At 38.5% G+C, this 23,803-nt stretch overlaps 2 protein-coding genes across 2 annotated transcripts; one reads left to right on the plus strand and one right to left on the minus strand.

Moving 5' to 3' along the window:
• Positions 1-984: 984 nt before the first annotated feature.
• On the minus strand, positions 985-9,497 carry LOC146888213 (uncharacterized). The gene is made up of 4 exons (XM_085670003.1): positions 7,850-9,497; positions 6,886-7,795; positions 1,329-1,896; positions 985-997 (listed from the first exon to the last, which is right to left on the minus strand). Exons 1-4 carry the CDS (start codon positions 9,404-9,406, stop codon positions 985-987), a joined length of 3,048 nt encoding a protein of 1,015 aa, XP_085526129.1. The 5' UTR covers positions 9,407-9,497.
• Positions 9,498-22,894: 13,397 nt separating this feature from the next.
• Positions 22,895-23,566, plus strand: LOC146888214 (uncharacterized). The gene has a single exon (XM_085670004.1). The coding sequence runs from the start codon at positions 22,895-22,897 to the stop codon at positions 23,564-23,566; it is 672 nt and encodes a 223-aa protein (XP_085526130.1).
• The last annotated feature ends 237 nt before the right edge of the window (positions 23,567-23,803 follow it).

The raw sequence follows: 23,803 nt of genomic DNA on the forward strand, positions 1-23,803 counted from the left end.
TAAAAGAAATACTAACCGTATTCCCCGGCAACGGCGCCAAATTTGATATCGCTGTCGTTGGGCGATCAAATTACCACTACTTAAGCAACTTCAGTATTGCCAGTTTGTAGTGAAGAAAATAGTTAGGGTTAAGATAACCCTGAGTCGTCTCACAACGAATACGGAATTGATCTCAAATATTTGATTCTCAAAAATGCAATTTAAAACTAGCAACTATAAAAATAGGGAGGTTTTGATATGCAAAGAAAATGACACGGAAGATTTGTAAACACAGTAATAGTAAATAGGTCAATTCCACTGCTTTTTCTAAATAAGATTCTTCATTGGTTATCTAGAGATTATTGTTAAATTAATTATTGTTGTTGATTTACAAATAAATCAATGTAAAGACTCAATTCATTTGTTGGCATCCTCACTTTTAATCAAAGTACAGTCTCAATTAAAAGTGAGAATTATTAGATTGTCCATAGTAAATTCAATCAAAGTACAGTCTCAATTAATTTTACTATGCCTAATCATGTCTATTCCTTTGTTTCTTTACCAAATAGAAAACTTAATTAATCAAAGTAAAGTCTTGACTAATTTTAGTTAAAGTAATTACCTCTAATCAAATTAAAGTCTCAATTATTGGCAAAAACTAATTTAATCAAATGAAAGTTTCTAAACAAAATCAAAGTAAAGTCTCAATTTAATTTAAAAACCTTTTAACTCATATGATTAACATGCATGTAGATTTAAAATCATTATTTTCTATTCGATTAAGAAGCAAAGGACATAGATAAACAAAAACCACAACAATATTCAAAATAACAAAACATATAAATTCATCTAACCTCAGAATCCATTTAAGAAATTACAGTGGAATCAACCCTAAAAGCTTAGCCCTCCATGGCTTTGATGGAATACATGATGATATGAAGGAAAGAAAATAAAAGAAAGAATGAGAGATGTGGTGGAGATGGTATCTGCCAAAACCAGAGAGTTCTAAGTGTCTAAGCTGTAAGTAAAAATTGTCAGTCCTTCTGCTCTCTTAAGTCTCTTTATATAGGCTTCCACTGGACTTTGGGCTTTATCTGTCAGTTGCTAAAATCTTTTATTTTTATTTAATTAATTAGCAACTTAATTCCTGTCCAATTTCCAATTCTACCCCTCTTATTTAAGCATTTTTACAAAATTGACCAGAATTGACTGCTGACTTTGACCAGTTGACCAGAGTTGACCAGTTGACCAGTTTGACTGTCCTATCAGACGCTGACACGTGGCAGTGCAGATTCTCTCTCCAGAATTAGGGTTTCTGCAGATGCAATGGAGATGGAGATGGCAATGACGGCTGACGGCGCGGCTGCTCCGGCTTCTTCTCCGGCGTGGTGGTGTTCGCTGCTGCAACGGTGGCTGTGCAAACAGTGGAGGCGAGAACTGGTTCGCGCAGATGCAGATGCAGGCGCTGGTGGCTCGCGGTGGTCGGACATCTTGGTTGCAGGTCTGCGGTGCTCGCGAGAAGATGGAGGTGTGGAGATTCTGCAGATTCGTGGTGGTCGCGGCTGGTAGATGCTCGCGTTCGCTGCTGCCATGGAAAAGATGGAGAGGCATGGTGGTTGCGGCGTGACGGCGCTGGTTCGCGCAGATGGTGGTGCGTGGTGGTCGGCGAGGACAGGTGAGGAAGATGGTGGCGCAAGGTGCAGATTCGTGGTGGAATTCTGCGCGAGAAGATGGTCGCGATGGCTGCTGTAATGGTGGCCGGCGAGGTGAGTTGCGGGAGAGATGGAGGAGTAAGTTGGGACGCGATGGTGTTGCGAAAAAGCTCACGGAGAAGATTACGTGATGGAGGTGGCTGGTGGCTGCCATGGCTGCTGGTGCGTCGTGGTGGCCGGAAGAGGTGAGGAGGTGCGGCGGCGGCTGCCATGGTGGTGGAAGGAGAGAAGAAAATTAGGGTTAGGGTTTCATGAGTGAGATGGAGGAGATGATGACGTGGCAGAATCTGATTGGTTAATTTGGTGAGGGTAGGATTATGACACGTGGCTTGTTCTGGTTGGCTAATTTTAAGAGGTGGGGATTGCCACATGGCATGATCTGGTTTAGTGGAGTTTAAGTGGTAGGAGGGGTGCAACTTAGTGAAAACTGGGGGTGCAGAACAGGTTTTTGTGGTCCACTTGAGGGAGGAGTGTGCAAATAAAATCTGGGGGTGCATTTAGCTCCTGATTTATTCTTTTTCAGAATTTCTTGATTTTGGACTTATTTTGTAACTTTGAATATTTTAAAATCACACTATTAATTGACCAAAAATAAATTCCAGCTGCATTAACAAACGTTAGAATATCCAATAATATTTTATGCAACTAAAATCAATTTTTACGCCACTTTTACCAAACTTACTCAATAAATCCAATAATCACAAATCCTAATGAAATCAATCTTTTAGCATAGAAAATTCAATTAAATCCCCAAATTTAAATATTAAATTTGGGCAAAAATTTGAACTCATTACACACCCACACTTATCCTTTTGCACTCCTGGGCAAAATTGAATAATTTCAAAACTTTTTTCTGAGGTCTTTTATTCCATATTTTCAGTGGATTAAAGAAATGAATACCAATGGAAACAGATCAAACTTCTAGAAATCATGTTGTCATGCATAAACAAATGGATAAAATTCTGTTTTTCACACATGAGTTAATCTTTTGAGTTTACAAGATAATCAAATATGAAAGAGAAACACTCAAGTTAAATATATATTTTCTCACCAAGATTCGCTCAAGTGTTTTGGCTTGTGTTTTCACTCAAAATACCCATGCAAGTAAACACTCTCAATGCTTAGCAAGACTCTAATATTCACAGCTTTCAGAAAACATGCATTCAAAAATCATGAGGACTTTTCACAGGTTATAATGAGGGCAAGGCAAAGGTAGGAAAAACTTTAGGATTTGTGTGTTTTTGAAATAGTAAGGAAGAAAAAGTTATGGAGCATAGTTTCAAAAACAATCTCTCTTCTTCTTTTTTTTTCTTTTATCCTTTGTTGCTCTTTTTCAGACAACAAATCATTTTTCATTTCAACACTCTGTCATCAACAATTATTTTCCTTTTGCCATTTTTACAACTTTGTGGGGGAAATACACACCCCCACACTTTATTCCTCAACCAATCTCAACATAATCCACTAGCTCCTTCTTTCTCCCTAAGGACAAACATGGTCTTTTTCTTTTTAAGGTTTAACAATATGCTCAAAACAAGAAAAAGAGGTTTAAGCTCAAGGGGCTACCAATGGATCAATGTTATGGTTAGCTTATTTGGCCAAGTAGCTAAAAACAAGAAATGCCTCAGTCATATCAAATCATGCATGTTCACCTAAGATGCAAAACAACAGAATCAAGCTAAACATTTGAGTACCAACAAGACATGAGCAAATCACACAAGAAAAATAGGAATGACACATGGTAGTTCATCCTTACAATAAAGCTCAAAACTCACAAGGTCAAAAACTCTTTCACAAAGGATTTATTCCAGAAACTCTCAAATCAACTCAATCAGTAAATCACAGACAACAATCCACTCATAGCACATGACTTTTATTTTTCCAGAATTATGACCGTTCCAATTAGTAAATCAAATCCAAAAATCCAATGTCAATATGTTTTATTGAAAACAGAAACTTTTTCTTTTTTTTTTTTATAAAAACAAACAGAAAACAAAATTAGAAAAGGAAAAACAAAACAAATAGAAAACAAAAACAGAAAAGGGGGAAATCTCCCCACACCCCCACACTTTATCCATGCATTGTCCTCAATGTATTCAATATGTATAAAATGCAAAGAAAAAGTATGAAGTGTACTTACCTCCTCAAGGTGGAAGGTATGAGGGAGAAGTCAAGTTCATCCCATCCATCGTCTTATTCAGCATATCTTGATTTTCATTGAATATCCGAAGACGATGCCCATTAACTTTAAAAGTTCTTGCTGAAGATTCTTCCTTGATCTCCACTGCTCCATAAGGGAAGACTTCTGTAACAATGTATGGTCCTTCCCAAGTAGAACGCAACTTACCACTCATGTGACCAAGCTTGGATTTGTATAGTAACACCTTCTGGCCTACCTTGAAATCCTTTCTAGCCACAAGCTTTTGGTCATGGAACTTCTTGGTTTTCTCTTTGTAGAACTTTGAATTTTCATAGGCTGCTAGCCTAATCTCCTCTAGTTCTTGCAACTGAAGCTTTCGCTCATTTCCTGCTTCTTCCAAATCCAAGTTGCATGCTTTCACGGCCCAATAGGCCCGATGTTCAATCTCCACAGGTAGATGACAAGCCTTTCCAAAAACCACCCTGAAAGGTGACATACCTATAGGTGTTTTGTAGGCTGTCCTGGGTGCCCAAAGTGCATCATCCAATCTTGTTGCCCAATCCTTTCGACTAGGCTTCACTACTTTCTCTAGTATCTTTTTAATCTCTCTGTTAGAGATCTCTGCTTGTCCATTGGTTTGGGGGTGATATGGTGTAGCAATGCGATGTGTCACCCCATACTTCTTCAACATGTTCTCAAGTAGCCTATTACAGAAATGAGTCCCCTGGTCACTGATGATGGCTCGTGGTATCCCAAATCTGCAGAAAATGTTAGACCTGACAAAACTCATAACAACTCGAGAATCATTAGTCCTTGTAGCTATGGCTTCCACCCATTTGGAGACATAGTCTACAGCAAGCAAAATATAAGAAAACCCAAAAGAAGAAGGAAAAGGACCCATAAAATCAATACCCCAAATATCAAATACCTCACAATATAGCATGGGTTGTTGAGGCATTTCATCCCTTCTTGTAATGGATCTGGCTGCCCTTTGGCACTGCTCACAATTTTCATATACCCTCTGTGCATCTTTAAAAATAGTAGGCCAATATAATCCACAATCCAACACCTTCCTACCTGTTCTTTGTGTGCCATAATGTCCACCAAAAGGAGACGAATGACAGAACTCAAGCACATGAGGTATCTCGATATCTGGAACACACCTCCTTATGACTTGGTCACTACCAATGCGCCATAAAATTGGGTCTTCCCAGATATAGTACTTTGCCTCACTTTTTAGCTTGATTCTTTCATATTTGGAGAAGGAAGGAGGAATAGCAGAAACAACCAAATAATTAACAATGTCAGCAAACCAAGGTTCAGGAAACATACCTTTCACAGCAGTCAATGCTAGGAGGACTTCATCAGGAAAGTCATCCTTAATAGGAATGTTATCTTCTCCATTTTCAATCCTGCTAAGATGATCGGCTACCAAGTTATGTGCTCCACTTCTGTCTAGAATCTCAATGTCAAACACTTGGAGCAGTAGCATCCATCTGATCAACCTTGGTTTCGAATCTGCTTTCTTCAGAAGGAATTTTAATGCTGCATGATCAGTATAAACAATTACCTTGGAACCAAGTATATACGGTCTGAATTTGTCCAAGGCAAATACAACAGCCAATAATTCCTTCTCAGTCGTGGTGTAGTTAGCCTGCGCTGTGTCCAACGTTCTGGAAGCATAATATATCACATGTGATAGCTTCCCATCTTTTTGTGCAAGCACCGCTCCTACTGCAAAGTTTGATGCATCACACATCAGCTCGAATGGTAATGTCCAGTCAGGTGGCTGGATGATAGGAGTGGTGGTAAGCGCCTTTTTCAATGTATCAAACGCATCTTTGCACCTCTCTCCAAAGTCAAATACTACATCCTTTTGCAACAAGTTGGAGAGAGGGTTAGCTATCTTGCTGAAGTCCTTGATAAACCTTCTGTAAAATCCTGCATGTCCAAGAAAAGATCGAACCTCTTTCACAGAAGAGGGGTAAGTCAATTGTGAAATAATATCAATTTTAGCAGGATCTACAGATATACCATTCTTGGAAACAACGTGACCTAAAACTATACCTTGTTCCACCATAAAATGACATTTTTCAAAATTTAGAACAAGGTTAGTTTCTTCACATCTCTCCAAGACTCTAGCAAGATTAGACAAGCAGTGATCAAAAGATGAACCATATACACTAAAATCATCCATAAAAACCTCAATACAATGCTCCAACAAATCTGTAAAAATACTCATCATACATCGCTGAAATGTTCCAGGAGCATTGCAAAGGCCAAATGGCATTTTCCTATAAGCATATGTACCGAATGGACAAGTAGAGGTAGTTTTATGTTGATCCTCTGGGGCAATACAAATCTGAAAATACCCAGAGAATCCATCAAGAAAACAGTAATGAGACTTACCTGCCAATCGATCTAGCATCTGGTCCATGAATGGTAAAGGAAAGTGGTCCTTCCTGGTGGCATGGTTTAGTCTTCTATAATCAATACAGACCCTCCAGCTATTCTGAATACGAGTAGGTATCAACTCGTTCTTCTCATTCTTGACCACGGTGATCCCAGATTTCTTGGGGACCACATGTACAGGACTCACCCAAGTGCTGTCAGAAATGGGATATATAATACCTGCTTGTAGCAACTTGGTGACTTCTTTCTTCACAACCTCCATCAGCTGAGGATTCAGTCTCCTCTGAGGTTGCCTCACTGGCTTAGCATCCTCCTCCAAGAGTATTCTGTGCATGCAAAAAGAAGGACTAATACCAGGAATATCTGCCAAAGTCCAGCCTATTGCTCGCTTGTGATCTTTGATAACCTGCAATAGCTTTTGTTCCTGCTCGTCAGTAAGCAAGGCAAATATAATAACAGGGAGTTTCCCATCCCTCTCAAGATAAACATATTTCAAATGAGATGGTAAAGGTTTCAACTCCAAAGTGGGTGGCTGTTCCACAGATGGCAACATTTTACTGCCTAAGGTAATTTCAGCCACCTCAGCATCACACTTGGACGCCACAGAGGTATCAAATAGTGACACCGCGTCCTCAACATCACCTGTTTTGCAATTTTCTCTTTCGTCTAAAATTGAGCCCGAAACATTCGAAAAAGAAAAATCCAAAGAAGAAGAAAAACCAGATAAAACATCCAAAAGTCCAAAAGCATAATTGTTCACTACATTACTCAATAAATCAATACAAAACAAAGAATGGTCTTCAATTGGGTGCTTCATGGCTTCTAGCACGTTGAACTGCACCTTCTCATCTCCTATCTCCATAGTCAAGGATCCTGCATGCACGTCTATCTTGGTACGTGCTGTCATCATGAATGGTCTTCCCAAGATAATTGTGGTTGAACTTATTCCTTCATCATCCTTCATGTCCAAGATGTAGAAATCTGTAGGAAAAATTAACTTGTCCACACGGACAAGCACATCTTCTAGCACACCTGCAGGGTTAACTGTGCTACGGTTGGCCAACTGAATGACCACACCAGTAGACTTAAAAGGTCCCAGATGAAGTGAAGTAAAAACAGATAAAGGCATTACATTAATAGAAGCTCCTAAATCTAACATAGCATTGTCAAACTTAGTACTTCCTATAATGCAGGGAACAGAAAACATACCTGGATCCTTACACTTTTGCGGCATTCTGACTGCAGGCTTCTTGATTAAGCTAGAGACATTTCTTCCCATGTTCACTACCTCTTTGTCCATAATACGCCTTTTATGTGTACATAATTCTTTGAGAAACTTGGCGTATTTAGGAATTTGTCTCACAGCATCCAACAAAGGGATGTTTTTCTCCACTTTCTTGAAAGTATTCAGGATTTCTTTGTCTAACTCCTCCATCTTTTTAGTTTTTGGTTTCAAACGGTTTGGATAGGGAGGAGGAGGAGAATAAGGAGAAGGATTTTCAGAGGAAGTATTAGGGGATACCAACCTGGAGTTATCACTGGGTGCAGGCATCTCAGATGTTGCTTGTGTTGCTTCATCTGATCTTCCTCTTTCATCATTAGGTACAACTTCATTGTCCTTATCTTCATCTTCTTGGGCATCCCCAAGACCTTGTATTTGCTTACCCGATCTTAAAGTAATAGCACTTACATTTCTCGGGTTGATTACAGTTTGTGCAGGCAAATTGCTCGAGCCTTGTTGAGACTTCATCTGATTTAACTCATTTGCCATTTGTCCAATCTGGTTCTGCAAATTTTGATTGGTTGCTTCCATCGTCTGTTTCAACTCATTGATTTGTCCCTTCATCATGTCAGCCATCATTTTCATCATTGCCTCCATGTTTGAATCACCAGAGGTTGCCGCTGGTTGTGGTTGTTGCCTTTGTTGAGGTGGAACATAGACTTGTTGGTGTTGAGGCTGTTGATTTCCCCATTTCTGGCTGGGATATTCCTTCCAATCTGGGTTGTACTTGTTGGAGGACAAATCATAGTTGTATTGCTGCCGAGGTGGTCTATTATTGCCATAGATGTTTGCAGCATATGCCTGAGGTTGTTCATTATCTAACGTCCCTGTCTCTTTTAACATAGAACAAGCCTCTGTAGGATGATTAGTAGAAGCACAAATTCCACATAAAGTAGAAGGGATAGGCTTTTTCTGTAAGTCTGTCAAGGTCCTTACCATGGCTGCTAAGTCATCCAACTTCCCTTCTAATTTCTTGTGATCTGCAACATATGAAGCTTCTACTCCATGGGTTCCCTTCAATAGAGTTATAGAATTACTCCTTGTGGAAAATTGTTGATGGTTTGACGCCATAGTTTCAATCAATTGTCTTGCATTTGTTGGCGTTTTGTCCACCAATGACCCTCCACTTGCAGCATCTATCATTTGTCTATCCATGATACTCAATCCCTCATAAAAGTATTGAATGAGGAGATGCTCGTTTATTTGGTGATGAGGACATGAAGCACACAACTTTTTGAATCTTTCCCAATACTCGTGAAGACTTTCTCTTTCTTGTTGCCTTATCCCATAAATATCTTTGCGAATAGCAGCAACTCTAGATGCTGGAAAAAACTTTTCCAGAAATAATCTTTTCAGAGTCTCCCAAGTATTGATGGATCCTGGCGGAAGGCAGTATAACCAATTCTTAGCGGCATCTTGCAATGAGAATGGAAAAGCCTTAAGCTTGATATGTTCCTCTGTCACTGTTGTAGGTCTCATGGATGAACAAACAACATGAAATTCCTTCAAGTGATGGTATGGGTCTTCTCCTGCTAATCCATGGAATTTGGGTAAAAGATGGATTAACCCAGACTTAAGCTCACATTCTCCATCTGGATATTGGATGCACATGTTTTGTGTAATTGCTGCATCCGGTGAAGCCAACTCTCTTATTGTTCTTTCTTCCATTCTATCTTCTTGAATTTCTGGTTCAGGTGATGGATCAGAAGATATGTTAATCACCAGAGGTGATTCTAGTGGTACACTTTCAGTGGTAGGTTCAGATGATGATGGTGCTCCTTCAGTAGAACACCTGAGTTCAAGTCTCCTACGTGATTTACGCAAGTTCCTTTCAAGTTCTGAATCAAGTTGATAAAATTGACCCGGATTGGCCCGAGTCATGCACTATGCAAGTCCACCTGAAAGTGTTTCCCTGTGTGTTTTTTTTTCTTCCTATTCTTGTTTTGGAGAAAGATTTCAAGAAAGAAATGAGTTAAGATGTCGTTGGGTCTACTCCCAAGAAAGAGAGGTGCGTCACAATGGACAACTTAAATACCAAGTCTTTCCTAGACAGAGTTTTCCAAACTAGTCTCAAAAATTTCTTAAAAGAAATTCTTAATCAAAACAAAAATAGAACTTTGCTTGGAGTATATTAACAGAAAACTAGATACTACAAAATAACAAACTATATCAAACGTATATGCGTAAAATAAATAATAAAGAAAAATAAAAAATAAAAAATAAAATAAAATAAAATAAATAAAAACAGAATCAAAATAAAAGAAATACTAACCGTATTCCCCGGCAACGGCGCCAAATTTGATATCGCTGTCGTTGGGCGATCAAATTACCACTACTTAAGCAACTTCAGTATTGCCAGTTTGTAGTGAAGAAAATAGTTAGGGTTAAGATAACCCTGAGTCGTCTCACAACGAATACGGAATTGATCTCAAATATTTGATTCTCAAAAATGCAATTTAAAACTAGCAACTATAAAAATAGGGAGGTTTTGATATGCAAAGAAAATGACACGGAAGATTTGTAAACACAGTAATAGTAAATAGGTCAATTCCACTGCTTTTTCTAAATAAGATTCTTCATTGGTTATCTAGAGATTATTGTTAAATTAATTATTGTTGTTGATTTACAAATAAATCAATGTAAAGACTCAATTCATTTGTTGGCATCCTCACTTTTAATCAAAGTACAGTCTCAATTAAAAGTGAGAATTATTAGATTGTCCATAGTAAATTCAATCAAAGTACAGTCTCAATTAATTTTACTATGCCTAATCATGTCTATTCCTTTGTTTCTTTACCAAATAGAAAACTTAATTAATCAAAGTAAAGTCTTGACTAATTTTAGTTAAAGTAATTACCTCTAATCAAATTAAAGTCTCAATTATTGGCAAAAACTAATTTAATCAAATGAAAGTTTCTAAACAAAATCAAAGTAAAGTCTCAATTTAATTTAAAAACCTTTTAACTCATATGATTAACATGCATGTAGATTTAAAATCATTATTTTCTATTCGATTAAGAAGCAAAGGACATAGATAAACAAAAACCACAACAATATTCAAAATAACAAAACATATAAATTCATCTAACCTCAGAATCCATTTAAGAAATTACAGTGGAATCAACCCTAAAAGCTTAGCCCTCCATGGCTTTGATGGAATACATGATGATATGAAGGAAAGAAAATAAAAGAAAGAATGAGAGATGTGGTGGAGATGGTATCTGCCAAAACCAGAGAGTTCTAAGTGTCTAAGCTGTAAGTAAAAATTATCAGTCCTTCTGCTCTCTTAAGTCTCTTTATATAGGCTTCCACTGGACTTTGGGCTTTATCTGTCAGTTGCTAAAATCTTTTATTTTTATTTAATTAATTAGCAACTTAATTCCTGTCCAATTTCCAATTCTACCCCTCTTATTTAAGCATTTTTACAAAATTGACCAGAATTGACTGCTGACTTTGACCAGTTGACCAGAGTTGACCAGTTGACCAGTTTGACTGTCCTATCAGACGCTGACACGTGGCAGTGCAGATTCTCTCTCCAGAATTAGGGTTTCTGCAGATGCAATGGAGATGGAGATGGCAATGACGGCTGACGGCGCGGCTGCTCCGGCTTCTTCTCCGGCGTGGTGGTGTTCGCTGCTGTAGCGGTGGCTGTGCAAACAGTGGAGGCGAGAACTGGTTCGCGCAGATGCAGATGCAGGCGCTGGTGGCTCGCGGTGGTCGGACGTCTTGGTTGCAGGTCTGCGGTGCTCGCGAGAAGATGGAGGTGTGGAGATTCTGCAGATTCGTGGTGGTCGCGGCTGGTAGATGCTCGCGTTCGCTGCTGCCATGGAGAAGATGGAGAGGCATGGTGGTTGCGGCGTGACGGCGCTGGTTCGCGCAGATGGTGGTGCGTGGTGGTCGGCGAGGACAGGTGAGGAAGATGGTGGCGCAAGGTGCAGATTCGTGGTGGAATTCTGCGCGAGAAGATGGTCGCGATGGCTGCTGTAATGGTGGCCGGCGAGGTGAGTTGCGGGAGAGATGGAGGAGTAAGTTGGGACGCGATGGTGTTGCGAAAAAGCTCACGGAGAAGATTACGTGATGGAGGTGGCTGGTGGCTGCCATGGCTGCTGGTGCGTCGCGGTGGCCGGAAGAGGTGAGGAGGTGCGGCGGCGGCTGCCATGGTGGTGGAAGGAGAGAAGAAAATTAGGGTTAGGGTTTCATGAGTGAGATGGAGGAGATGATGACGTGGCAGAATCTGATTGGTTAATTTGGTGAGGGTAGGATTATGACACGTGGCTTGTTCTGGTTGGCTAATTTTAAGAGGTGGGGATTGCCACATGGCATGATCTGGTTTAGTGGAGTTTAAGTGGTAGGAGGGGTGCAACTTAGTGAAAACTGGGGGTGCAGAACAGGTTTTTGTGGTCCATTTGAGGGAGGAGTGTGCAAATAAAATCTGGGGGTGCATTTAGCTCCTGATTTATTCTTTTTCAGAATTTCTTGATTTTGGACTTATTTTGTAACTTTGAATATTTTAAAATCACACTATTAATTGACCAAAAATAAATTCCAGCTGCATTAACAAACGTTAGAATATCCAATAATATTTTATGCAACTAAAATCAATTTTTACGCCACTTTTACCAAACTTACTCAATAAATCCAATAATCACAAATCCTAATTAAATCAATCTTTTAGCACAGAAAATTCAATTAAATCTCCAAATTTAAATATTAAATGAGGGCAAAAATTTGAACTCATCACTCAGACTCCAACATTAAAATTGTGTTCAACACATTGTAAAAGTTTCTACTGACAGTTTATCCGAACCGATGAAAAAAAATGATACACTTCAATTCTTGATGTTGTGTCCAATGATGTGTAAAAATTCAACAACTTGTTCTTCTACGGTTGATTGAAGTGCATCCTTGATTAACCTAGTTGCCCTATACTAATTATTACATTTCAGCAATATTTAATTTATAATCACAACAAACATTCATTTATGTAAACATCATCTAGAATAGTTTTTTAAACTTATAATCACGTATCAACATAATAATTAGGTTTTTATTATATATTTTTAACATAGCTAAGTTTATTTAAAATTGTGTTTCACATTCAACTTTACTTAAAATTGTTTTCAAATTTTAAATTTATATATTTTTTATTGTTACATGAACTAGTTAATTTATGAATTTTTTTCTATTAACATTATTTTCTATTAACAACTTTAAAACAATTTTAAATAAAGTTCAATGTAAAATATTAATTAAAGGAACTTAATTTGGTTAAAAATATTTACTTGAAATATCAATTTTGATAGAAATATTTGTGTATATTTATATAGAAATTAAATTTGATTTCAATTTGGAGAGGGACAAAATAGCTAATTTTTACAAAAAATTGGACTAAATTGAGACAAAAATTAAAATAAATGAACCAAATTGAGAAATTGGAAATGACATAAGTGACACGTGTCATTGTCACTGCCACATCACTCTCTCACTGCCACGTGGCACGATGACAACTTGACACGTGGCATTTTTTTATGTTTTTAAAAAAAATAAATAAAATAAAAATAAGTCAAAAAATCCAAGAACTGACATGTGACACTCCCTTTAACGGCATCTAACCAGACTTAACAGAAAGGACACATTTGAGACTTTTTAACATAAAAAGGAGATCAAATTGAGAGTTTTAAAAATATGGGTACCGAATTGAGATTTTGACTCCAAAATGGGGACCAAAGCATAATTAAACCTAATAATTATTATATATTTTAATATTCAAATATTTACATAAAAATAATTTAATATATATTAATATAATTATTTAATTATTTCTTTAGATTATAATTTTTTAAAATGACATCTATTAATTATATATAACTATAAAAATATTTTATATATATATATATATATATATATATATATATAAATTTTTCAGATAAATATAATAGTTAATATATTATTCAATTAATAAAATTATAAATGAAATTAATAAAAAAAATAACCGTGCATATAAAAAGTGAATTATTATTGTTATTATTATTATTATTAAATATTTAGTATTAGTAGCATTAATTAATATTAATATTATTATCATTACTACTATTTGAAATAATATTATAATTATTATTGTTATTATTATCTGAATTAATATTAGTAGTAATATTATTTGTTTTAATAAATTTTTAGTATTATTATATATTATTGTTATTATTAATATTATGAGTATTAATGAATATTTATTATTGTTATTATTGTTAATGAATAATTAGTATTAGTAGTATTAATTTATAGTAATATTATTATTATTATTTGAATTAATATTAGTATTAATGATTATTTAGTATTATTTTTATTATTTTATCATTATGATTATTATTCTATATAATAATTATTATTATTATTCTATATTATTACTATATTTATTATTTTGTATTATTATTATTAGTACTATTATTCTTCTATTATTATTATTATTATTATTATTATTATTATTATTATTATTATTATTATTTTGTACGAGATCATAATGTAAATTATGTCTATATTTTACTTTACCAATAATCTACGCACAAATATTTTATTTTAATATGACATATAATTCAAAAGTTTTATTATAAATTTTAATATTATTTTATTATACATCACTAATTTACTAATTTACTGTCATGTCAATTTTATAATTTCACATAAAATATATCCCAATGATTCAAAAAAAAAAAAATCTGACATGTGACATCTACCGTTCTTTGATATTAAATATTTAAATACAGTTGTCCAAAAAGGTCAAATTGACCAAAATTGATAAAAATTAATTGAACATAAAAAGAAAATGATGATCAAATTGAAAAAACAAATAGGGACCAAACATTATACAATAATATTTTTTTACTTCATATAACAAATACTATATTACTACTACTATTATTATTAATACTAGTGTAAACACAGGCGCTATCGCGCCTGCATGTACGCATTTTTCGAATTATATTTATAATTGATGATATTGTAATGTTATTAAGTTAATGAACAAAATAAAAGTATATTTATAAAAATTAAAGTGAAATGTATGGAGAAAATATGAAAAAAATAATTGTTGATGAATAGTATGAGAAAAAAGAAAAAGAAGATAAATAAATAGTTTTATAAAAACTTGTAAAATTAACCGTTAATTTTTAAAAATTTAATAAATAATTAAATTGTAAAGGGTAAAATTGAAATTATGAAATGTGGACACAAAAGAGGGAATCCCCTTTATATATAGTTATAGATGATTATTATTATTATTAGTATTTGTATTACCATTATCCAAATATTATTATTAATAGTAGTATTGTCAATATTATTATTAATGAATATGGTTTTAATAAAAATGTCAAATCACAATATATTTCATATTATATATATATATATAATATTACCTTTGTTTATAATATTTAAAGTTTAATTTTCTTTTTAATTTTATATGTTTTTTTAAATATTATTTTAAGTTGTTTGTATCCGTGAGATCCAGGAAATTCATAAAATTAATAATTAATAGAATATAAGGAATGAGGGGTTGAGACTACCTTAGGAGAGTTCTTTGATAAATCCTAAGCAAGAAACAATGGGAACCTAAGTGGTTTAGAGCACTTAATTATGTTGAAGGGACTTGGGTTCAAGTCTCGAGTATGTCATTAGTAGGTTTATTTAATTTTGTTTTATTTTGCAATTATATTGTGAATATGAAAGCATGATTTAGGTTCATACGAATGGGTAAATTAAAATGAATAATGTGATTCATTTCTTGGTTTGCATGTGGTTGAGGGGTTGGAAGCATGTGGGTTCGAGCCTTGGGTTGGAGAAAATGGACCCTCTATATTTTTTTATTTAATTTGGGCTGAACTGGTGAGAGAGAAGGGAGTGTGATAGCCAAGGAACATATTTAATTTGGGCTGAATTGGTGAGAGAGAAGGGAGTGTGATAGCCAAGAGGAACATATTTAATTTGGGCTGAACTGGTGAGAGAGAAGGGAGTGTGATAGCCAAGAGGAACAGAGAGGGGACTGAAATTTTCGTGGTCTAGAGGTAGAGAGTGAGGGAATGATTCTATGGCTTGATAGTTGCGTTTCTATCATTTTCACGTGAATTTTGTAAATTCTGGACATCTGCCCAGAAACCGCCTGGCGGCTAAGAATGCTCCGCCAGGCGACACATCCATCTTTGATCCATTTTTTGGGCTCTGTGACGAACCGCCAGGCGATGTGCACTCGAGTTGTGTGATTTTGTTGCGTTTTGATATTTTTGGGATATGGTTGGACTACTGTGTTTATATAATATAGATGATATGTTCATTGATGTGTTTGGCTGATGATGAACTGGTGTATGGGAATCTTATAGATATGGGGTTGGGTACAAACGGATGATCTCTATGTGTTATGTGCAATTGCTATCTGTGATGTATGAGAATCGGCAATATGTTAATAAGAAGCCTCAATTAGTTTGTATAAAATTGAACAGTGTTTGTTAATGTATGAATACATGTGGTCGAATTGTGATGAGAAATTGAATTGGGAAAAATTTAGGGATAATAGATTTCTGCAGAGGTGAGGGAACCTGAATGGTTCTGGAATCATTGGTGCGCCGCCCGACGGTATCTAATATACCGCCAGGCGATCCCGAGCTGCCAGCAGCGATTTGGCACGTTCAGCGGGTTGGGGTGCGTAGTGGGGAATCAAAGATTAAAGTATGGGTGTTGGGGAATGATTGTTAGTATAAAATGTGGGTACTTGTGTGATGTAAGAGTTATCAAATGGGTTGGGTTGATGCATGAGCTATATTAGGTGGACTTGAGAAAATTGAACGAGTATTCTAGCAGGACAGCTTCGGTACGATTGTATGCGTGTTCAGATTGCTGGTATGAAATCGTGCTTATATGAAATTTCTGATATACATAATTGTTAAGGTGTCAAATTAGTTTGAGATGGAGCATATGAAGGTTGGTGGTGAGTGCCGTTATAAACTATGTGTTGGAAATATTATGATATGAAAATAGTGTTCTTGGCCGTGCTCATCTTCTCCGCCTGAGCCACAATCATGTAACATGTAGCTCCAGCCTCAATTTCCCTCACCGCTTGATTAGACGAGATAAGCTCCAACCCTGCCGTATCTGAAAACACTATCCTGCGCTGTCCGCAACCAGTCCATGCCCAGAATCACATCCAGACCCTCCATCGGCAGACAAATGAAACTCAGCTTGAACCTACGGCCTGCCACCTCCATGGGGCATCCCACATATACAGAAGTGGTGGATACCTCTCCAGATGTTGGTGTCGCGACTATCAATTCGCACTCCAGCTCTCGCATATCAAGTCCGAGCCTCCCCACGCATTCATTAGACACGAATGAATGGGTGGCCCTTGAGTCAAATAACACCACCACCTCGTGGTCACACAACAAACACATGAACTACAATAAATTACCTGACTGTGTTGCCTCTATAGTCATCAAGGCGAACACACGCCCTGGTGCTCTAGGCCGATCTCCTACAGGTTTCTTGGCTGGCGCGTCTCCAGCTGGTTTTCTGTTAGGACACTAACGTGCAAAGTGCCATGTCTACTCACACACGTAGCACTTACCAGTGCCACTACCTCCACCTGTACTGCTGGCAGGTCTAGTACAGTCTCTCCTCAAGTGCTCTCCGCCACAGTTATAGCACTATAACCTCCTGGGGGTAGTCAATGGCCTGCTATAAGGTTTCTTCTGCTGACGAGTGTCTGTCACAACCTTTTGTGACCGTGCTGCTCGGCTGGGCCCCATCTCCAGCTGCTCAACTGTTTTGGCCTGCTCGACCAAAACCGGGAACTCTCTGATTCTGAGAGGTACCAAGAATCTGCGCAGCTCATGTTTTAGTCCCCCCTCGAACTTCCTAGACCTCCACTCCTCAGTGATCACTGGAGTGTAGAAACGTGCAAGATACTCGAACCTCTCAATGTATGCCTCCACAATCATGGTTCCCTGCTACAACGTGAGGAACTCTGCTTCCCGCTCATGCCTCGCACTGTTTGGGAAATATTTCTCTAGGAACCTCGTCCTGAAGGTAGCCCAGGTCACCTGCTCCTCACGGGTCTGCATCAACTACTGCATCCCTTGCCACAAGTACTCCGCGTCTGCCACCAGGAGAAATGTGACAAACAACAGCTTCTGCTCATCCATGCATTCCAACACCCGACAGATCTTCTCACACTCCCACATCCAGGCATCTGCCTCATCAGGAGTGGCCTTGCCAGAGAACTTGGTCGGCCGGTGTTTCATGAAATCCTCCATAGATACCGGCCTGGTAGGTGCCACTACAGCTTTGGGTGGCGCTGCTATTGGCTGCATCGTGTCCACCATACGATGGATCGCCTGAGCTATGTCGTCAGCTCCAACGGTGTTCCTCCTCCTCCTGTTAGCCATAGCTTGTGCGTGCCACATATTATAGTTGTTCACACACACAGCTCAAATTAGGATTTCATATCAAAAAATAAAATAATAACACAGAGAGTAAGTCACGCAAGTGTAACACGGTATGCTCACTCCCCATAGACCCCAAAAATCATTTTGAAAACCATTGCTCTGATACCAAATGTAACATCCCGTCAGGATATTACGGATTTATGAAAGAAAATAAATAAAATAAAATAATCAGCGCATTTAATAATACCTCATTTTCCCAAAGCGAGGGAAAATTTAAAATTTATTAAATGATCGAATAAAGTTTATAAACCTCCATTACAAAAAACCAAAATACCAATGTTATAAAATCACCCATCAAGGTTTACAACTGTTTTCAAGAGCAATAAATAAAACATAAGAGTTTCCCAAGTCGAACCCCTCTCCGCGACTAAGCTCCACCTGAGCCACCTGCATCATCAACATCTGCTCCTGTGTACCGCATACACGATCATCACCAAACACACACAGATAGGGTGAGCTTAGTAGATAAATCATATATATAATGCTACAAACATATATATATATATATATATATATATATATATATATATATATATCAACATGCATACGTATCACAGTAGTGAACTTAACATCCCATATTGCCCTATACTTTTATTCCTACTATCTGACCCCAGTCGGTTTATTCGTGTTCTACATCATCTAAGGATTACTTTCAAGGTGACTTGCTGCCATACCTATCAGCCACAACTGATAGAGCACGTGCGGGAAACCATACTACGGATCATACATCGTAACGCCAGGTAGAGTTCCCATATATGAACATAGTCTGTACCGTCCCAAGACTACCAAACTCGTCAGCCAACAACTGAGGAGGGCAATCTATCTGGACCCATCCGTACTGGCCACAACCAGCACACTCACACCGGTAACACTCGCCAACCCGAGCCACAACTCAAGGGTTCTTCGTGTTCATCCGCCATCCCGAGCCACAACTCAAGGAGATGCTATTCCGAGCCACAACTCAAGGAATACCACGTGCTTAACCCCTATCTCGAGCCACAACTCAAGGGATATGTTCTGAGCCACAACTCAAGAAACACCAACAACCCCACCTGTAAAGCACCACTAGACGCCTTGTAGATCACAAATACACAATCAAAGTTTCAAAGCTGCAGCAGTGCTATTCGCCTGGCGGGGGACACGTGCCGCTAGGCGCTGCCAGCTTCCAGACCGCTTGGCGGGTGTCGCATACCGCCAGGCGCACAACACCTTTAAATTTCTCTCGCAATAGCGACTGCTTGGCGGAACTGCCTCTGCCGCCAGGCGACCAAGCCTCGAGATCCCTCTGTGATTCCGCTACCGCTTAGCGGTCCAGCCCCCCACCACCAGGCGCTACCTCTTCAGACCCTACCACTGTTTTCACTACCGCCTGGCGGAATACCTCTCACCGCCAGGCGCCTCCCGTTATACAGATCCCCTATACTACTGCTACCCGCCTGGCGGGTTGGACCCCACCGCCAGGCGCCATATCAGAACCTCGTCGTGTACTGATTTATCTACACTCCACTTTGTTGTTAGTCTCCATACTTGCATTTGTACTATCCAAAACACTCATTTTAATTGAATATGAAAACACCAAAATTGGTTTATATCAGTATGAGCCATCTCATCCTATCTTGCCTGTGTATTACAATAACTAAGATTATTTAGAAATCCGCCAACAACCAAATATCACACAATCTGACCACAACATTTATTTCCGCAATCTGACCACAACATGGTTAATTCTCCCATTAAGCTCATAGAACGCCCCCTTATTTTTGGTACCCAATCTGACCAAAAAGCACTCAACCCACTACAGGTATATTTCAGTCCTAAAACTCATCTGTCAAAGTTCTCTTCTCACGGTCCACCCTATAATTACCCCATTTCATTAACCATACTTGAGTCTCCACTCTCCTAATTATGTAATCCATCTCGTAACCAAATTTCTTCACGCCAAAGCCTATTACACCCACTGCACGAATTTCCCCACATCCAGTCCGAACCAGTCCCACCAAGAACTCCAGCCTGCACCTGTTGTAACGCTGCCGCCTGGCGGTAACTGGTCCCCCCGCCAAGCGGTGTATCAGACCAGAGAACCATTATGCTCTCTTTTGCCCTTGCTAACCTTCCCAACCACTACCTATCATCCATCTCAATACAATCTCTCCCATTTCGGCACAACAAATCCAATAATTTTAGCCCTCCAATTCACTACCATTGTACCCCACAAGGATCACAACTATTACACCCCAAGAGTAACCCGCTTTCATCCCTTGACGTTAAATCACTGTTTCATTCACTTGTACCTACTAATGCGTAAAATCCACACCATACAATATCGAATTCATCTATTATTAACCATAAATAGCTTTCCCACCGATCAGATGTAGCCTAGAATTCCAGAAAACCCCAAAACAGGAAAAATGGCCCCGCGCCGCCTGGCGGTTCACCCAGCCCCGCCAGGCGCTTCATCCGCAAACCCAAAAATTAGTGTAAATCCCAAGCGTCACCTGGCGGCCGGGAGTGTGCCGCCAGGCGGTTCCCTTCCCAGAACCCCAAAATAGCACATAACAGATGAGTTGCCTGGCGGTGGTTCATCACCCGCCAGGCGGTTTCTGGAAATTTCCCAGAAACGCAGTATTTCAAGATTACAACAGTATATAGGCACCACAAATTATCATACATCACATCATAATATTGTTTGAAGCAAAAACAGCAGAGTCCAGCTCCCCTAACCTGGAATTCCTTTGCTTAAATTGACTTGTATGAGATACTCCAACGATCACCACGTCTCCCCCTTCTTGGTGTGCTCACTCAACTTCACCAGAACCTCACTCAATCCTCACTAATCTCTCTGATTCTCGTGCCCTAACTCAGGTTACTATTCTAGCTTGCCAAAACCTTCACTATGACCACTTTTTACCCTTTTAAACTTGGCTTTTAGTAGAGTTTAATTACCCAAAACGAAAATTTACCTATTGGTACTGTTAATTACCTTTTAATTGACCTTTATGATCTGTTTTTTAGCTACCCAAGGCTGCCTCTCAACTATCTAGGGTTTTTCCCAACCTTTCATATTCAATTCAAAGCCAAAAATGCTAAAAATAAAGTTTTTAGTATGATTCTCCAAGGTTTGAACCCATAACCGTGCACTTACCAAATCAATATCACACCATCATGCCAATTCATGTTTCATGCTTAACAAATCCAATTCAGACATCATATCATACCAGAACATGATTTCATAAATTAAATAATAAAACAATAGCACAAAAATTAGCATACATAGGACTCGAACCCAAGTCCTCATACACAATTAAAGTACTCTCAACCACTTGAGCTAATACTTTTCCACGTCATACCAACCATAATTTAATGTCATAATTATTTCCTCTCCCGCATTTATCAATTAATTATTTATTTAATTAATTAAATCCTACGGGTCTTACATAAAGAGGTGAGGTAATGATAATAATGACATTCAGATTATAGTATCGCATGTGCAAGTTTGGGGACTGATCCTTGTATGTTTAACTTCCAATATACACGAATGAGTACTTAAATGGGTCGATGCTTGTTAACTTGATGATTTGATGACTGTAGTATTGTAAATGCTTGTAATTAGTGATCTGGATGTGAGATTAAATGGTTGAATGTGTATGAAAATCCTTGAAAGTGTTTAAACCAGTAGGGGAGTGTCTTTACTGGTGTGGCGCCTGACGGTAGGAGAAGCTCCGCCAGACGATGAGCCACGAAACAAAGAGCATCGTGAGGAATGGCGCCCGACAGGAAGGGGAACACCGCCAGGCGGTCTGGAGCTGTTCGCTTAGCGGGTCAAAGGGCAGCGCCAGGCGGGAGCGCAATGACAAGGGTCCTTTACAGATGGATTTGCATGGACGTTTTCTTTTCTAGATAGCTTGGTCAAGGATATGTTGGATTGGTTACGAGCGGGGAGGTTCGTAACGGAGTTGTGAGATGCGTGATTGATGCGGGTGGGGAGGTCCGTAACTTTTATACTCTTGTGTGGGGATACGAGCGGGTAGGTTCGTATGTTTCGTGCTCACACTTGAGGTTACTATGAACGGGGGGGTTCATAGTAGGTGTTCACGCATGTTGGACTACGAGCGGGCAGGTTCGTAGTGTTGGACTACGGGCGGGGAGGTCCGTAGAGTTGGACCATGAGCGGGTAGGTTCGTGGGAGCATGATAATCCCTAAGGACCAAGGTTGTGGTTGAATCTTTCTCATATAGGTTATGATATTGGAAGTATATTGTGATAACAAGATCACAAAACTAAAATTAACTAAGTTAGATTGGGCGAGAGCCAATTCTTATTATCTTATTGTTTATATTGTTTTTCTTTTTCAGCTCACCCTTTCTTGTTTGTGTGTTTGTGTTTGGCGATGATCACGTGACTTGTTACGTGGGAGCAGATGTGACTTCAAGTGAGAATGCTAAAGCATAGAGACAGAGCAGGGGCTTACGATGGGAGATTTTTCCATATCTTTATTTCATGCATTTTGGAATAGACTTTATGATGTTTTCTTTATTATGAACTTGTAATAAATATGAAGTACTATGATTGGGTTATCGCAATAAAAGTTTATAATTTTTCCGCACTTGGGAACTTTATATAATGTTGGATTTCCAAAAGAAAATTCATGATTTATACTGTATCTAGTAATATCCATATGGGGTGTTACATTTGGTATCAGAGCATATGATTTCAAAATGATTTTTGGGCCTTGGGAAGTGAGCTTAACGCGATTGTGAGATTAGGGTAAATTGATTGCATTGTAGAGTTGTTGAGATATGTGTTATTGCATGGTGTGTATTGATTAATGCATTTTTTCGAGATAAATTATAATGGTGTATGATACCTATGTTCCAGAAACTAGGAAATGGTTGGTGGAAGAGGTAGAAGAATTGGTGCCAATAACTCAGCTGATGAAATTGCCTATGATATTCACCGATTAGTTGACGCTATGCAGCCGCAACAGGTAGTGCTACCACAACCGGCACCCCGACCTGTCAGCATGGATGATTTCATGAGGCACAAACCAGCTAAGTTCAATGGCAAGGCCACTCCTGATGACGCAGATACATGGATCAGGGAGTGTGAAAAGATATTCCGTGTACTGGGCTGCTCAGATGAACAAAAATTGGCCTATGCCACCTTTCTCTTGGTGAGTGATGCAGAATACTGGTGGGTTGGAATGCAGCAACAAATGGGGACCAGAGAGGAGGAAGTGAGTTGGGAGAATTTCAAAAAGAGATTCCTAGAAAAATATTTTCCAGATAGTGCTAAGCATGAGAGGGAGGCTGAGTTCTTGACCTTACAACAGGGTAATATGACTTTGCAGGCTTACGTTAACCGATTTGAATATCTGGCGAGGTTTTACACCCAGAATATCACAGAGGAATGGCGTTGTCAAAAATTTGAGAGGGGTCTACGACATGAACTGCTCAGGGTTCTGGTGCCACTCAGGATCCGAGAATTTCCCCTCTTGGTGGAACAAGCAAAAAGTGTGGAACAGTTAGAGATGGGGCCTAGTCAAGTAGTCAGACCGTAGAGGAATGTTGTGGAGGCTAGACACCAAAAGAAGCCTTATAATCGACCTCAGACGTCGTCACAAGGGTTGAAGTGTTTCTAGTGTGGGGGAGCACATTTAAAAAGAGACTGCCCCAGACTTGCTCGTAAAGCAAGGAGTAGTGGAGGAGGACGAAAGTGTTTTGTGTGTGATCAACCCGGCCACTTTGCGGACAGGTGCCCTCATAAGAAGACGGTCGTAGAGCCACGACCATAGTTG

The sequence above is a fragment of the Vigna unguiculata genome, chromosome 2 (assembly GCF_037176805.1).
Source record: "Vigna unguiculata cultivar grain cowpea cultivar isolate G323 ecotype 2 chromosome 2, ASM3717680v1, whole genome shotgun sequence".
Taxonomy (NCBI): Eukaryota; Viridiplantae; Streptophyta; class Magnoliopsida; order Fabales; family Fabaceae; genus Vigna; species Vigna unguiculata.